Raw genomic sequence first — 17421 nt, 5'->3', positions numbered from 1 at the left:
CAAGCTGATATGGTGGGCAATCGGCTACTATTTAATTTGCAATTACATGCACAATTTAGAAAACACTTTAAGATAATTCACCCTCTAGAGTATTACTAACATAGCTGCTAGAAAACACAATTCAAGGAAGGAAAATATTACATGCAGTAAGTTGATATGAAATAAGAACCTTAAACTTAGGGTGCTAATGTCCTAAATTGAGAAAAGTAATCTGTTTCATAATTGTGGGACATAATGATAAAATGTTTATTCTCCAGTGGTAGCCCCTTTATGCCTGGAATTTGCAATTAAAACCGAATGCAATCAGGCTTGGGAACCATTAAGTGCATCATGTTTTACTGTAAGTCAACCAAGGAATCTTAAAAACAACAAAACCAAAGAAAACAAAACACACACACACACACACACACACACACACACACACCCCGTACCAGACTTTTCTAATAACGCAGCTGAGTTCTTCATTCATGTTTACTGTATATTTATTAAAACCAACAACCTTTCAGTAAAAGCTTAATAATGGGTGTCTGACAAATGGTTAAGAAGCTATTTAATGTGAAGATGATGAACACAGCAGGTTATTTATCAGAAAGAGATATACAGAAACTGTGGACTAAAGTATACAAATAGTTTTCAAATTTTAAGAACAGGATATTATAATCTATTAAATGTTCCAGTTAATATGAACATATAACCAGGAAAATGCCTTCTGAACTTGTGATCCAGAACATTCACTAATAAACAATAGATACTCAAAAACATGGTTTGGTTTTTTTTGGTGGGTTTTTTTTTTGCATACAAAAATTCTGATTAAGGCATAAGAGGAAAGCCCAGGACCCAGTCCCAAAAACAGCAAGTAACAGCACCAAACAGCATGCCAGGAACTCTTAAGTGTAATCAAGAAAGCTTTATTTTTCCAAAATAATAATTTTTAAAGTATACAAAGAATACACATTAAAGCGACACCATCTGGAACACCTTCTGTTTAGAGCTTTTTAGAGCAAAAGTGCTCTGTGCATAAAAAATATTATTGCAATATTTATCTGTCTAAAGGCACTCATGTTATGCATATGGAAAATTACCACAAAGATTACAGTATATATCTACATAGTGCCTATATTCAGAGGATGATTATCAATTTATGAACTTTTCTAGTTCAGAGGGGTTTTTCTCCTCCTTGCCTTTAAGGAACATAAATATGTTTTAGCACTTTAATCAAAGGTAGACAAGGACAGGGAAAAATGTGAAATTAATTCATTACATTTATTTATAATTTCCAATTCTGGTTCTAGCGGTTACTAGCAAAAAATAAATAAAAGTTTAAAACTTACAGCTGGTTGGTTTCTTAGTCTTTCAATTATTCAGTATCTCTATATGCCATCGACATGAATAATTGGGAGTTGTTTTATTTCCTAAAGCCACAATTTTATCTGTCATTGACAAGTCTAACACAATTTACTTTAGCTCACAGTTGTTATTTCTCAAGGGGCTAATAGATCAAAAGAGATGGAAAAGAGGGTAGAGCAATGAAATTCTCTTATTTGGACATGGTATTAGAACAGCTCTTAAACAATCCCATCTAGAATTAGCGGGCCTTGTTTGAGTACTGGGAGAGAAGTATATATTCCCTATCTCAGTAAATGATACAACCATTTGTAAAGTGAGCCAGGCCAATGGCTCAGGAGTCATCCTTACCCCCTAGTTTACAAAGAACTGACACCATCAGATGGGAGTCCCTCACACATCCTACCACCGAATCTAGAAAGTTATCAACATTCAAAACCATCTGTCAGTTCCTCTTCTCTTCCTGTGGTAACTGTTCTCCTGTCGTCCACTCTCTTATACCTTCAGTCAGTCCTCTTTTGAGTCTCTTTCCCATTGGAATTTAAGGTTGCACAAGCTCAAGCCATCTCACAACAAACTGCACACACATTCCCTTTCTGGGTCACATCGCTTCCACCTCGAGAATCCTTTTAACCTCCAGGCCTCCTTGGCCAACTCTCCTCCACACCTGTGTCAGCGGACCCGGTTCCCGCCTCACCGTACCCCAGCTTCTGTTCTGTCACGTCTGCTCTCCCAGCATCACCAGACAGGGTCCACACCACTTATTAACCTCACCAGACGGGTCCACACCACTTATTAACCTCACCAGACGGGTCCACACCACTTATTAATGGAGTACCAGTCCTCACCGGGCAGCACCTGACACTTCACTATTCCCTCCTTCTTGAAACTCTTTCTAGATTTTGTGACACACTTTCTTGGTTTCTCGATTCACAACCTGGGTAAACTAGTTAATATCCAGGACAGCTCCTCCTCCTGACAACTGCCCCCACCTCCAAAATGACGCAGACTCACCAAGGTGCCAACGTGCTGCTCCCTCCCTCCTCACTCTCAGACCCTGCCCGGTGAGGAGCTTATCTTCTTCCTACTATAGAGGAAGAACTTCAAAATCTAGTACCTCCACTCCATCCACCTTTACGTGAACATCAGACCCACAAATATAACCCCCACCTCGGCATTTCCCCTTAAGTGTTGACGAGCACCTCCTGTTCAACAGGTCTAAAATCAAACTCCTTAACTCCCAGCTTGTCTTCCAACCTTGCTCTTGCCCACCATTCCCTGTTTCAAATCCATTTGTTTACGTAATCTCTATATGTGCATATACATGTTACACAGGTCCATATATGTGTAAACAAATACACGTGAGACCCTATTTCTACCACACACAGGTGCGGTTACACCCACACACTCCTTGTTCTGAAAGGGTTTATAACCTACTCTACTCACCTCCCCCTGTGCTGAGTCTCCTCTGTTCACACTTCTGACTTCTCTTCCTCTGATTCATCTTTAATTACGGAAGCGTTGTATGGATATTTTTTTCTAGTAAAACTTTATAGGTTTTCTGTTAAAATATTTATTTCTTAATTTTTTAAAATTATTTTTATAATTTTTTTTCTCTAAGATTTCATTTGTTGATTTCACAGAGAGATAGAGAGGAGGGAGGAGGGATGAGAAGTAGTTGCTTCACTGTAGCAGTTCACTGATTGCTTCTCATACGTGCCTTGACCGGGCAAGCCCGGGTTTCAAACCAGCAACGTCAGTGTTCCAGATCAGCGCTCTATCCACTGCACCACCACAGGCCAGGCTTTTTTTTTCTATTATTTGTTAATTTTAGAGAGAGGAGGAAGGAGAGAAAGACAGAAACATCTTTCTGTTCCTGTGTGTTCTTAACAGGGGATCAAACCTGCAACCTTTATATATAGAATGACACTCTGACTGAACTATCCAGCCAGGAAAAATTTTATTTTCTAATAAAATGATGAAATTTTAAATTCCAGTAACATATTGTTTATTCGGGCTCTGGATCCCTTGGTTGATTTAATTCTTGAGAATGAGCTGTACAAAAGTATTGGTAGATTAACACGTAGCACTTGTTTTAGAAAGGAAAATATTTAGCCTGACCAGGCAGTGGCGCAGTGGGTAGACCATCAAACTGGGATGTGGAGGACCCAGGTTCGAAACCCCGGGGTAGCTGGCTTGAGTGTGGGATCATAGACATGACCCCATGGTCACTGGCTTGAGCCCAAGGTTGCTGGTTTGAGCCCAAGGTCACTGGCTTGAGCAAGGGTTCACTTGCTCTGCTGTAGCCCCCAGGTCAAGGCACATATGAGAAAGCAATAATCTCTTTCCCTTCCTGTCTGTCTGTCCCTATCTGTCCCTCTCTCTCATTCTCTCTCTGTCAAAAATAAAATAAAAACGAAAGAAAAAAATTTAGATCGTTAAGTTACCAATTGACTGTACTTTGACTTCAAACTAGAGTATTCTCTTCAATATCATAGAGGCACTGGAAGGTTGTTTAAACACTTAAAACAGGTAAATCCTATACATTCCCATCACTGTATTACTGTTATCATCAGAATATTACTGACTTGCAGAACACAAAAAAGCAAGTAAAATCAAGATGCACAGTGTGGTACAGACTAGATTGGGCGCGTTCAGGGTGGTATGGCCGTAGAGCACAGTGTGGTACAGTTATACTGTAATGCTGCATTCTGTATGGCAGCTCTTCAAAGAGAAGAAGGGAAACACCATGCTCATGTATCTGGGACCTGTATCTCTCCTGCTCCTACCCTCAGACCTTCTTGCTCTTCCTTCTGGAAACAGACTTTCAACATAACTTGCTACTGACACGGGTAGATAAAGACTTTGAAATTATTATCAAGAACATGATTGTGTAGCTTTGACCATTATTTTGGAATGCCATCAGTTTTCAACTATGATGTGAACTCAGATATGCTCCCTACTCCTACAGTCCAGGGGAAAAGTCAGTACGTTACAAAGTAACAGAGCAGTCTTCTTGCTCCCTCATCTTTCATCTCTAAGGGGACTCACTGCATGCAACAATAGCCACTAAATAAAAATTCATCATATTGAGAAATTCTAATCCACGTTTGCTACATTTTAATTAAGACCTGCGTAGCATTAGTCAAATCCTCCTTAGACTGAAAATGGTTCAAAAATCCTTAGCTATCGTACCCTAAAAATGTATACTGCTCACAAAAATTAGGGGATATTTTATTGCTTCACATTCATTTTGAAGTATCCCCTAATTTTTGTGAGCAGTATATATAAATGATAAGCCCAATAAATTCAACCAGCAAACTGCTGCTTATTTGGTTATGTGAGTTCAGATTCCATAGCTGTATTGCTGACCACTTTTTCCAGCCGTGGAGGTGGCAGGCAGCAGACATTTCATAAATATTAATAGATGACTGTAAAAACTGCATTTGTGCTTGTCTTTAAGAATACAGTACCACCAATACATAATACTGCCTCATTAGTATTTCTGAACATTTAATTAACAGTACTCTGACAGTACAGTAAAACCATCACCTGGTCCCAAAAATCGGAATCTCAAGTATCATGAACCATTATAATCCCAGAAATAGTAAGTGGAAACATAAAATCCTAATTATGCGTGTAAATTAAAAAATGAACGCTGACATAAATACCTCATCAGCAATACCCTTGCTGTCTGAACTGTTGATGGTGTCCTCCCAAGAAGCTGGAGCAAAGACAGGTTCAGGGAACTACGGAGAGTCATTATTCTCGACACCAGCAAGGGAAACACCCAGAGGGGAGGCTGACTCGGCTGTATTTTTACATTGTTCTATATATAGCAAATTACCTTGTATCCTTAGAGAGCTAAACATTCTGAATCTGTGTTAAGAGACGGTGATTCACAAGGTTTCTTGTCCAAATAACAAGAAATTAGTGAGTAAAATGTCTTGTCTAAGAGACTATATATTCCTAACTGCTGTGATATGACCCTGGTGGCTCCTTCTTAGGTTTTTTTTCTAGATCACTCTAATCTTCCCAACTTCTAAATACTGGAAACCTTAGGGCTAAATGCTTAAGTCTCTTTCTATCTATGCTCTTTCTCTAAATGAATCTGTCAAGTTCCTTGGCCAGTTCTACTGGTGACTCTCCAAGTGGCATCCCCACTCACCTTGCCACTTAATTCCAGACTCGTATCTCCAAATGCCTACTTACCAGCCCCACTTCGCTACCAAATAGATAGCTCAAGGTTATCATTTCCAAAACCGAATTCTTTTTTTTTCTTTTTTTTTTTTTTAATAAATTTTTATTAATGGTAATGGGATGACATTAATAAATCAGGGTACATATATTCAAAGAAAACATGTCTAGGTTATTTTGTCATCAAATTATGTTGCAAACCCCTCACCCAAAGTCAGATTGTCCTCCGTCACCCTCTATCTAGTTCTCTGTGCCCCTCCCCCTCCCCCTAACTCTATCCCTCCCTCCCTCCCATGTCCTCCCTCCCCCCCCCACCCTTGGTAACCACCACACTCTTGTCCATGTCTCTTAGTCTCATTTTTATGTTCCACCAATGTATGGAATCATGTAGTTCTTGTTTTTTTCTGATTTGCTTATTTCACTCCTTATAATGTTATCAAGATCCCACCATTTTGCTGTAAATGATCTGATGTCATCATTTCTTATGGCTGAGTAGTATTCCATAGTGTATATGTGCCACATCTTCTTTATCCAGTCTTCTATTGAAGGGCTTTTTGGTTGTTTCCATGTCTTGGCCACTGTGAACAGTGCTGCAATGAACATGGGGCTACATGTGTCTTCACGTATCAATGTTTCTGAGGTTTTGGGGTATATACCCAGTAGAGGGATTGCTGGGTCATAAGGTAGTTCTATTTGCAGTTTTTTGAGGACCACCATACTTTCCTCCATAATGGTTGTACTACTTTACAGTCCCACCAACAGTGAATGAGGGTTCCTTTTTCTCCACAGCCTCTCCAACATTTGCTATTACCCGTCTTGTTGATAATAGCTAATCTAACAGGGGTGAGGTGGTATCTCATTGTAGTTTTGATTTGCATTTCTCTAATAACTAATGAAGCTGAGCATCTTTTCATATATCTGTTGGCCATTTGTATCTCTTCCTGGGAGAAGTGTCTGTTCATGTCCTCTTCCCATTTTTTTATTGGATTGCTTGTTTGTTTGTTGTTGAGTTTTATGAGTTCTTTGTAAATTTTGGATATTAGGCCCTTATCTGAGCTGTCGTTTGAAAATATCAGTTCCCATATAGTTGGCTGTCTGCCAAAACCGAATTCTTGATCTACTACTATTGATAGTTACAAACTTACTAGTAACCGACTTCTACTCCCCTGTATTTATTATCTGACAAAACAGCACATCATCATGTAACTGCTCAGGCCAAACACTTTGGGGTCATCCCTGACCTTTACACTCATCCAATCCACCCACAGAACCTCTCCTTGCTACCTTCACAGTACGTCCGACCACTTCTCGAACCGTGGTACCAGGCATGTCACCTCTTGCCTGGCCTCAGTGGCTGTATCCCAGCTGGACACTCACTTTCACTCTTGTCCTCCAAAAGCCTCTTCCTCTGGGGTCAGAGTACTTCTTTAAAAACACGTCAGATCATTCCACTTCCCAGCTCTCAAATCAAGCAGTTTCCCACCGTTCTTAGAATAAAATTCAAATCTGTGCATATCATCACCTGTAAGTCCCTGCATCATCAGTAGCTGTAACAGTTCCTGAGACACAGATGCTTCATATTTACTGAAAAAGTGGATAAACTGGCTATGCATGACTCACATGCAGAAGTAATTCATCAGGATATTATTCATTCCTCATATACCTTCACTGAAAATATATTTACAACTACCAAAGTGCTTCCAAATACTTAATGGGATGGCCAGAGGGATCCACAGCTACAGAAAATTACAAAAATTATCATACTGAGTTTGTCATGAGTATATAAACACACACACACACACACACACACCCCTCTCACACACACCTCACAAAATTTCTAGCGGCTATAAAATAATCTGTTCTCCTCCAAGAAGATAACCAAAACATCCCACTCCCTAGAATTATTAATACAAAGAGTCAAAGAAAAAATGCACTTACCTCCCTTTTTCTACCAAGAGCAAGATATCCACTTTTTCCCCATTTTGAACCATTGTGCTGATTGCTAGAAGGAGAAAAACATCAATACATTTCTTAAGAACATTTATAAAATACCAACTAAATATCCATAAAAATATAATTACTAATACTCCTTGGTCATATGTTTGGGAGTGAGCTTTCATAATTTTATGTAAAAGCTACTATTACCATATGCAACAAATAATTGTGCCCAAACTATATAAATGAGGGAAAAAAATCTTACTTAGTTCTTGCAGTCTTCTTAAGTTCATTCTCCCTTCCTGAACTTCCTGCATTTGAAGGCAAAAATGCAAACTAGACTTGTCCATAGCAAACCAGCCTTTTCTCCACTGATCGAGGGCATGGCAGTCCTTGTAGTCGAGTTGACCAATCAAATTATAGTCAGCTTTTGTTAAGTTTTCAGCCACAAAGGGAACAAAATGCTGTTATAACAAATATAGAAAAGTAATGAAGACAGTGAAAATAAGATACCCCTTCCCTATCTAGAGATATGAGGGAAAGAGGAAAAATTATCTTTGTTTTTCTATTTTAAAGATTTAGAAGTAACCTAAATTTCAAAATAATATTTTAAACTTGCTATCAGTCTTAAAACTGATACCATATGCAATATGAACTTAAAACTGAACAGCTAATCAAGCATTTCAAATGGCAGCATCTGAAGCCATTTTTCTTGAAATATGTAGACTTGAAATAGAAAGACATTCTCTTAGTCAATGTGTGTGGTACTTTCCAAAATGTCAACCTTCACTGTTTGTCTTCATTTGTATCTTTTACAGAATCTCTCCATCTCCCCTTTGTGTACATCATGAATAAGATACCTACCCATAAAGACATACACAGAAATGACTTTACAATATTGAAAAAAAACACTTAATCATCAAAACATGGCTTTATTTGAAGAATGATTTCCCCAAGGTCCTATATGAAGTTCTTCTCCACTTAAGGCTCTAGGAAGGTAGTTCTTCACCTCTTTTGACTACAACTTTTTTTTTTTTTTGTATTTTTCTGAAGTTGGAAACGGGGAGGCAGTCAGACAGACTCCCGCATGCGCCCGACCGGGATCCACCCGGCACACCCACCAGGGGGCGATGCTCTGCCCATCCGGGGCGTCGCTCTGTTGGGACCAGAGCCATTCTAGCGCCTGAGGCAGAGGCCATGGAGCCATCCTCAGTGCCCGGGCCAACTTTGCTCCAATGGAGCCTTGGCTGCAGGAGGGGAAGAGGGAGACAGAGAGGAAGGAGAGGGGGAGGGTGGAGAAGCAGATAGGCACTTCTCCTGTGTGCCCTGGCCGGGAATCGAACCCGGGACTTCCACACGCCAGGCCGACGCTCTAGGCACATTTGGGAGTTGATGCTTCCAGCTCCTCCCCCCCCCTCTTTCTCTCCCTCTCTAAAATGAATAAAATTAAATTAAAAATTGACAACTTTTGAAAACTTAATGAAGAATGGACATTCTCCCCAGGATCTTATATAATATTTTCGTGGCCCTCTAAAGTTCAACCACAGACCCCAAGTTGAAAAACTCCCCTGGATTTAGGGTAATAATGCAATATTTAAATACCTTAGCTATTGCCTCTGTCCATTTTCTTTGGGCTTGAGATGTTTCAGCTCCAAATAAAAACGCACGTTCCGAGGGCAAATAGATCTCAAAGGTAAAGATGGGCCTATGGCACACACAAATAAAAAGATCGCACTTTTATAATTGGCTCTTATGAAAATAAATCACATGATGGTCAACTTTTTAAATATAATTCAGTCTGAAAACAGAACAATGTTGTGAAATCAAACTACCATATGTTTCTGTTCTAAGTGTATTTTATTCAAATGAGTTAAATGGGTCATATAAAAGGAAGAGTGTTCTGATTGCTTCATCGCTACAGTGCATGGCTTTGCTGATGTCCTGGACCCTCCCCGGTTGGTTCCTGTGGCACAGGGCTTTCTTTGGTCTTGTCTTCCTCTCAGGCCACTCCTGGATTTACTTGAACCAAATTGTTCTAAGCGAACACTATCTGAACAGTTTTCTAATTAGCCCTCTTCTCGTCTTACTTCACAAAGTTTCCCTCCATCATTGCATCTTATTCCAAAATTTCATCTCCTTACTATAGAAAAAATTAGAGCACTATCCCAGGTCCTGAATTCTGAATTGGTTTCTCATCCACAGCTTCAGCTATTTTGTGGAACATGCTAAGTATGTACTCTCCTATTACCTTAAAAAAGCCCTCAAAATGGCCCTGGCTGGTTGGCTCAGTGGATAGTACTGGCCTGGCATATGGACGTCCCGACTTCATTTCCGAGTCAGGGCACACAAGAGAAGCAACCCTCTGCTTCTCCTCCTTCTCTCTCTCTTCCCCTCCCACAGCCAGTGGCTTGCTTGGTTTGTCTCAACATCGGCCCCAGATGTGAGTTGCGGGTGGATCCCAGTTGGGGCACATGCAGGAGTCTGTCCCACTATCTCCCCTCCTCTCACTTAAAAAAAAAAAAGCCCTCAAAATACCCTATATCATATAGTTATCTTCCCTCTTCCTCTTTTTTACCCCAAACTCATTACATCTCCTTCATGTTCCAATTTACAGGCATCACCATCTACCTTATCAACAAACCATCATGTTTAATTTATTCTTCCCCTTAACATCAGCTTTTCATCTATTGTAGCTAGTCAGACATTTAATCTTATCACATCAATCACAGTGTTCTCTCAATCCACTGTTTTTTTTTAATCATCTCTTCTTCAAGTTAGACTCTCAGTAATTAGAGTTTCTCTTCTTCCAATCTCTTCCTTCCAATTATATCCAGCATACTTCCAAAAACCTGCATACTCCTCAGTGCCTACATTACTGAGCTCAAACTCTACAATATGCTATCTAAGGTAATCCAGAATCCGGCTGCAAACATTACTCTTTAACTGCATTTCACTGTACATGCTTCCTCCTGTACATCCACTTCTATTGGTACCATTCTATCAAGAATGTTTCATTTTTAAATAATTTTATGCTGGCAACCTAACATTAATTATTTTAAATTTTATTTTATTTACTAATTAAGCAGCTTAATATATTGAGTAAACTTATTTTAACATTTCACGGTCAGATAGAGTACACTGATAATATATTTAGAATAAAAGCTTTGTTAAGATTAAAATAAAAACAAATCAACTAGTAATCAATTTTGTTTGCATAATAAATAAATTCTGACTTACGAGCAAACAACAGCCATCTCAACTAGAATATATTGGTCATTACGTAATAATGTTTCATGAAATTGTATGTAAGTAACAAAGCTTTGCAAATCTCTTCCCTTATATAAAATTTTCATTAAATACTATGCTCCATGCTCCTTATTTTTACTTTTGCATTAATATCATCACAAAATGTGATCAGAAACTTCCACACCAAAGATCTTTGATGCTCTGCTTCTAAAAGTTGTCACAGAAACTCTATTAGCCTGACCAGGCAGTGGCACAGTGATAGAATGTCGGACTGGGATATGGGAGGACCCAGGTTCGAGACCCCTAGGTCGCCAGCTTGAGCGCGGGCTCATCTGGCTTGAACAAAAAGCTCACTAGCTTGGACCCAAGGCCGCTGGCTCGAGCAATGGGTTACTCGGTCTGCTGAAGGCCCACAGTCAAGGCACATATGAGAAAGCAATCAATGAACAGCTAAGGTGTTGCAACAAAAAACTGATGACTGATGCTTCTCATCTCTCTCCGTTCCTGTCTGTCTGTCCCTATCTATCCCTTTCTCTATCTCTCTGTCCCTGAAAAACAAACAACGAAAAACTCTATTAAACTATTCTATGAGACAATGTATTTTCCTTTGCTATCTATTTGAACTGTGGTGCATTAAATGAATGCATAACATTTAACCCTGTTCCACTATTTTAAATAATAAATCTTAAAAATTAGATGGCTACATGTTCAAGAATGGAATACTATAAATTTACTTCTGATTAGATGCAGATATGTTAGCCTTTCATATCACTGAATATAATATTCTACTTTGTACTGAATTCCCTCAGGAACTTTCAGGAACTGCAAAGTGAGTAGGCTTCAAGAAATGATCAAACCCTCCCACAATAAACATCTGAGGCACTGAAATAATGAAACTCTTGTTACTTGGTATGATAAATGTCAGAAAGTGTCCTCATCCTGCCTGTGCAATGATAGACCTACCCTGTATTTAGGTAGAAGTCCTCCTTATGGACAGCCAGGCAAATGACTTCATTGATATTAATGGTGCCATTGGGTGTGGTAGACTTATCATTTTCATAGTAACTCAAGAAGCCTCCTTCAAAAACACACCACTTTTTATTTGTCTCTAAGAAGGAAAAATAATAATAATAACTGAACCCTATCACAATTATAATAAAAAATACAATGTTTAAATAATGACTGCATTTAAATAAATGAATTAATTTTCTGTTTCATGTAAAGAGCACGCTATTGCTTCATGAGACATAAAGTTGTCACACTCTGTTTTCAAAAAAATGTATAATCTAGTAGCAAGGGATGTATACAAAAATAACGGTGAAACTGATGACCAGTGAATCAGGTAGATCCATAAAGCACAGCTGCAAAACAACTCTGAAACAGACAAGACTGAGATCTGTCCAGACTTAGGCAGGAAAGAAGTATAAGGTGAAAAGTGAGACGATTGCTGATCTCAGGTGTACAGAGGAAGAAGGGGTCAGAACATGCAGATCCCATGTTCCGGGACTCAGAAGGACGAGGATCACTGAAGAGAATTAGAGGACTTAGCAAATGACTGATTTGCCTGACAGGCAATAGCTGGTACCTTCAGATATGCAAAATGAGGTCAACAAGAAGTAAGTAACGTTCTGTAAAGTCCCAGAAAGTCTTGGAGAGGCTAATGTCTCCGCAGGTGTGGGGTAAGAAGCTATTAATTGCTACAATTCAACGGAGGACTTGATGATTGAAGTCAAGAACTATTACCTAATGGTTGTTTATGCTTTGTCTTTTTATTTTTTAAATAAAATTTGGGGTAGCTGAAAAAAAGATGCTTATTTGCTCCAGTGGAGTCCAAAGACAGTGGGGCTGGGAAGGTGTCATTTCAGACACCTGTCTGTTATGGCTTGCTTTGCTCCCACTGAATTCTGAAAATTATGTGCAAATATACACTGTGTATCACCACTTACAGTCTTCTAATGGGTTACACATTATTATACATTCCAAAAGTACTCTTTGCATTTAGCTTACTTCCCGACTAAACCACAGGCACTGAAAATATAAATGCAAAGGAGTTGAAACAAAAGGGATGAACGCCAACTAAACACAATGATTTTATATATATAATATGTCTCTGTATTGCCAAATTGTTATTAATCTTCATTGTTCCTTTTTAACTCGCACTTATAAAGTAAAATAATGAGCCTTGCTAATTAAGCAACAACGAAAAACCACCATCCCAAATATTTCCTATTGAAAGGCACTAACATGTGAAAATTAAACTCAGAAAGTGTTATCTTCTATTAAAATTTAATGATGTAATTCAAAGTTCGGTTTGCCTAATAACTCTATAAATGAGGGAAAATACTAAATTCAAATATTTCAATAAAGTAATTCAAGGAAAGAAAAGTTATTTGAAATTTTCACTTTCCCTAGATGAAATAAATTATTATTATTATTTTTAAATTATCACCTCACCATCCTCTTTTGGATTCTAGACTATACACACTCTCACATTGTTAAGTTACTGCGAAGAACTAAGTTATATAAATAACTATCAATGTTGCATTTGAAATACACATCAAATCTACAGACATTAAGGCTACTAAACAAGGTCTATAGGTACAGATATAATGAAGAAAGTCTATAAATCAAGTAATTTTCCAATTCTGATCACTATATGTGGTTACTTCAGAGAACACTCTTATTTTTAAGAAATACAGGCTGAGGCACTGAGAACTAAAGGGGCATCAAATCTGCAACTTACTCAAGTAATTCTGAAAATACATATACATGTGCATATGTGTATGTATGTACATATATAATACATATGTAAAGAAATGTACAACGTTAATATTTGAGATGACTGGTGAAAGATACATGGGGATTCTTTGTACAATACTTGCAACTTCTCTGTAAGTCTGAAATTATGTTAAAATAATTACAAATGAAATGTGACAAGAAAGACTTATTTCCCTTTATCATGGGTGGAGTGGCTGTGAGAAGTAGAAGAAAAGACGATGTATTCAGCCTCAAACACCAGCATGGGGAGGAACATTCGAAAGGCAAGGCCCCCGAGAACTGTAGGACCACTGCGTTCTGAGAATGTGACCACCACACAGAAGGCTGCATCGGAACTTGCAGAAGAAAACAGCACAAAGAATTTCTTTATGGCTACTGGAAAGGAAATCTAACTGAGAGCCCATCCATTCCTGCTGGAAGGTGATGTATTGTTCTGGGACCCTAATGTTCTGAGTCACATAAAAGACACAAAAGGGTATTGTTTTATTTCAGATTTCTAAAATATAAGGAAAAGTCAAAGTACTAAGTTATAAAATAATTTTAAAACAATGTACTCAGATGCCTAAAATAACTCTGTAAAGAATAAAGCAGAGCCCTGGCCGGTTGGCTCAGTGGTAGAGCGTCGGCCTGGCGTGCAGGAGTCCCAGGTTCGATTTCCGGCCAAGGCACACAGAAGAAGTGCCCATCTGCTTCTCCACCCCTCTCCCTCTCCTTCCTATCTGTCTCTCTCTTCCCCTCCTGCAGCCGAGGCTCCACTGGAGCAAAGTTGGCCCAGGCGCTGAGGATGGCTCCATGGCCTCTGCCTCAGGCGTTAGAATGGCTCTGGTTGCAACAGAGCGATGCCCCAGATAGGCAGAGCATCGCCCTCTGGTGAGCATGCCAGGTGGATCCCGGTCGGGCGCATGTGGGAGTCTATCTGACTGCCTCCCCGTTTCCAACTTCAGAAAAATACAAAAGAAAAAAAGAATAAAGCAAAGAGCCTGACCAGGCAGTGGCACAGTGGATAGAGTCTCAGACTGGGACACAGAGGACCCAGGTTTGAAACCCTGAGGTCGCCGGCTTGAGCGCGGACTCATCTGCCTTGAGTGCGAGCTCACCAGCTTGAGCGCAGGGTCGCTGGCTTGAGCATGGGATCATAGACATGACCCCATGGTCACTGGCTTGAGCCCAAAGGTCACTGGCTTGAAGCTGAGGTCTCTGGCTTGAGGCCAAGGTTGCTGGCTTGAGCAAGGGGTCACTCACTCTGGTATAGCCCCATGGTCAAGGCACATACGAGAAAGCAATCAGTGAACAACTAAGGTGCCGCAACAAAGAATTGATGCTTCTCATCTCTCTCCTTCCTGTCTGTCTGTCCCTGTCTGTCCCTCTCTCTGTCACACACACACACAAAAGAATAAAGCAAAGAAATGTACATGTGCTCAGAGCACTGATCACTGGCACAGGGTAGAAATTCCAGCCCATCCTCAGTCCACAGGCAGCTGTAATCCAATCAAAGGGGAGTTGTTTTTGGAATAACAACCATCAGGTGGTACCTTTCGGGGTGTGAATGCTTCATGGAGGGAAGCTAGCCTAGGTCTGAAGTGATAAAAAAAATTCACAGGAAAACACAGCTTCTGAATTAGTCATTTATGACTAAAAAGGCAGGTTTCTAAAGTAGCGAAGAAGGCATTCTGAACGGCAATCATTCCATAATTTTGGGGATAAAACATTGTGAGAAAAGTCATGGAAAGAGGAAACTACTGGAAACCTATTTGGCCAGAAACTCGGACTACACATGGAGCTGGGACATGGGAAACAGGACCACAGGCTTCCGGCCGAGGCCGGGCCCAGCAGTCCCATGTGACAGGTGTTCAGGAGTCTGTACCTTTCTCAGTAGACAAGTGCGAGTCCTTGGGAGGTCTTAAACAAAAAGTGCCAAATACATGACACATAAAATAAATGTAAGTGCAGAACCTAATTATGCAAATGCTAACGAGAAACAAACGACAGAGCTCTTTAAAAAGGTGAGTACAAACTCATTTTAAGTGAGAAATATGGGCTTGAGGAGCTTCAGTCCTATAGCATTATCATCCCTATAACCCTTGATTAGCTTCATTTTCATAAGTGAAAATGGGCCAGAGGTCAGACAGGAGAGACATGGATATTACCTTTGAGGATTTATAATAACAAAGCTGTGATAGCAAATCTTGACATTCCTATTCATTTGGGAAGCAATGAAAAGCTGCAACAAAATTATGTTGGACTGCATTGGTCTGCGTAGGCCAATTTCAGATATGCTCTGCAGATTCCGACCTTGAGAAATGTCAACTCCATCCATGACGCCTTGTTGGCTATGGAAGAAGTCTTACTATTACTTATTATTCAGTTACCAGAAGACATCTACCAGAAACCAAACTGGGGCCACTCACAATGGATACCCCTCAGAACGCAAGCTGCTCAACAGATACAAGGTCATGTGATGGCGGTCGGACTGACGGGAGGGTTTGTCCATTCCTTCTATTCAATCTCAATGTTTAGGTCAGGGATGACAACCAGTACTAGAAATTACTCAAGCACAGATGAAGGACTCCAGAGACGACCTACTGAAATTCGACTATGAAGTGATACGGATGTGAGCGTTGGAGATTTCGGTTGTACCCTACAGCCGGTAGGATCTACCTAAACTCAAGGGTTTACTGGAAACCAGAAGCAGTCCCTTCATGGCCTCTCCTTGTCCTCCTCATCCCGTTATCATCACATTTACGTGCCGTGCATTGTTCTACACTCTTCATGTACCTTGACTCACTGCATCCTCAGAACAACGCCATTAGGTCAGTTCCATTACTATCTACCCCTCCCTTGTATCCTGCAGACAGGCACAAAACAGTCCGTCGACTCTCCCAAGATCACACAAGTACTTTGCATCCGAGTGGGAAGCAGGAGCCAGGCAGTGAGCTCACAAAGCTCCAGTCTCAACTCCTTCAGGTACTACCTCTCCATGCCTGTTGTACAGGGGAAGCATGTATGTCCATTTTTAAAATGTATTAGGGTAGAGTAGAGGTCTTACCTTCTAACACCTATGTGCACAATAAGTCTGAGATAGTTAAGGTGAAACTTATTTTTAGAAAGCATGAAGTCATTGCCTGATGAGGAATTTCCTAAACTGACAGTATACTGCATCCACTGACAATAAGAATACAACTAGGGGCCCTGACCAGGTGGATCAGTAGATGGACTGTCATTCCCGCATGCCAAGGTCGTGGGTTCGATTCCTGGTCAGGGCATGGATGAAAAGCAATCAATAAGTGCACAACTGAATGGAACAACTAGGTGGAACTTAGAATTGATGCTTTCTCTCTCTCTCTCTCCTCTCTCACTCTGTCTCCCTTCCTATCTCTCTCTCAAATAAAAAAAAATAACAATACACACTAGGAATCATTTTCATTTAAAACTAATGTTTTAGCCTTGGAAACACTTCTTAAAACTGTACAATCCAGGCATTCATAAAACAACAGATCTCCAAAATTCCTCAATGCTAATCTATGAAATTAAAAATAAACAGATGATACAGAGTTTCTAGTAACCCTATCAATAACTTTCTTTTTAAAAATCAAACACTGTGTCAACAACCCAAAGTAAACTGCTAAGGGGAAAAATCATGGTTGAGGGAAAAGACCAGAAAACAAGAGCAGAACGCTATCCTTCAGCTCTGCACTGAGGGTTAACAAGAGCCATCAATCTTCCTTTGCACGAGCTCTAAATTGAGAAGGAAAAGGAAAACACAGATCAGTCTTCATAACCAGAGGCTAGGAGAACTTCAAGTCCTAGAAACCTGCGCTGACAGTCCGAGGCCTCTGTAGCTCTGAAGGGCCGCGCGCTCTTCTTCTCGGCGTTTAATCATTCGGCTCCTTGGCGTCCGGACAAGCGCTGATGGAATGGCGC

At 40.0% G+C, this 17421-nt stretch overlaps 1 protein-coding gene across 4 annotated transcripts in view; it reads right to left on the bottom strand.

Moving 5' to 3' along the window:
• Window positions 1-17421, bottom strand: part of ARAP2 (ArfGAP with RhoGAP domain, ankyrin repeat and PH domain 2) — a 179100-nt gene that overhangs the window by 66249 nt on the left and 95430 nt on the right. For all 4 annotated transcript variants that reach the window (XM_066279125.1, XM_066279123.1, XM_066279126.1 and 1 more), the window contains exons 16-19: window positions 11686-11830; window positions 9079-9181; window positions 7742-7940; window positions 7480-7543 (exon numbers count right to left, since the gene is read on the bottom strand). In XM_066279125.1, coding sequence (XP_066135222.1) covers window positions 7480-7543; window positions 7742-7940; window positions 9079-9181; window positions 11686-11830 — 511 coding nt within the window. The remainder of the gene's footprint in view (window positions 1-7479; window positions 7544-7741; window positions 7941-9078; window positions 9182-11685; window positions 11831-17421) is intronic.

This window comes from Saccopteryx bilineata, chromosome 5 (genome assembly GCF_036850765.1).
Source record: "Saccopteryx bilineata isolate mSacBil1 chromosome 5, mSacBil1_pri_phased_curated, whole genome shotgun sequence".
NCBI lineage: Eukaryota > Metazoa > Chordata > Mammalia > Chiroptera > Emballonuridae > Saccopteryx > Saccopteryx bilineata.
This window is presented reverse-complemented; position numbering and strand designations above follow the sequence as displayed.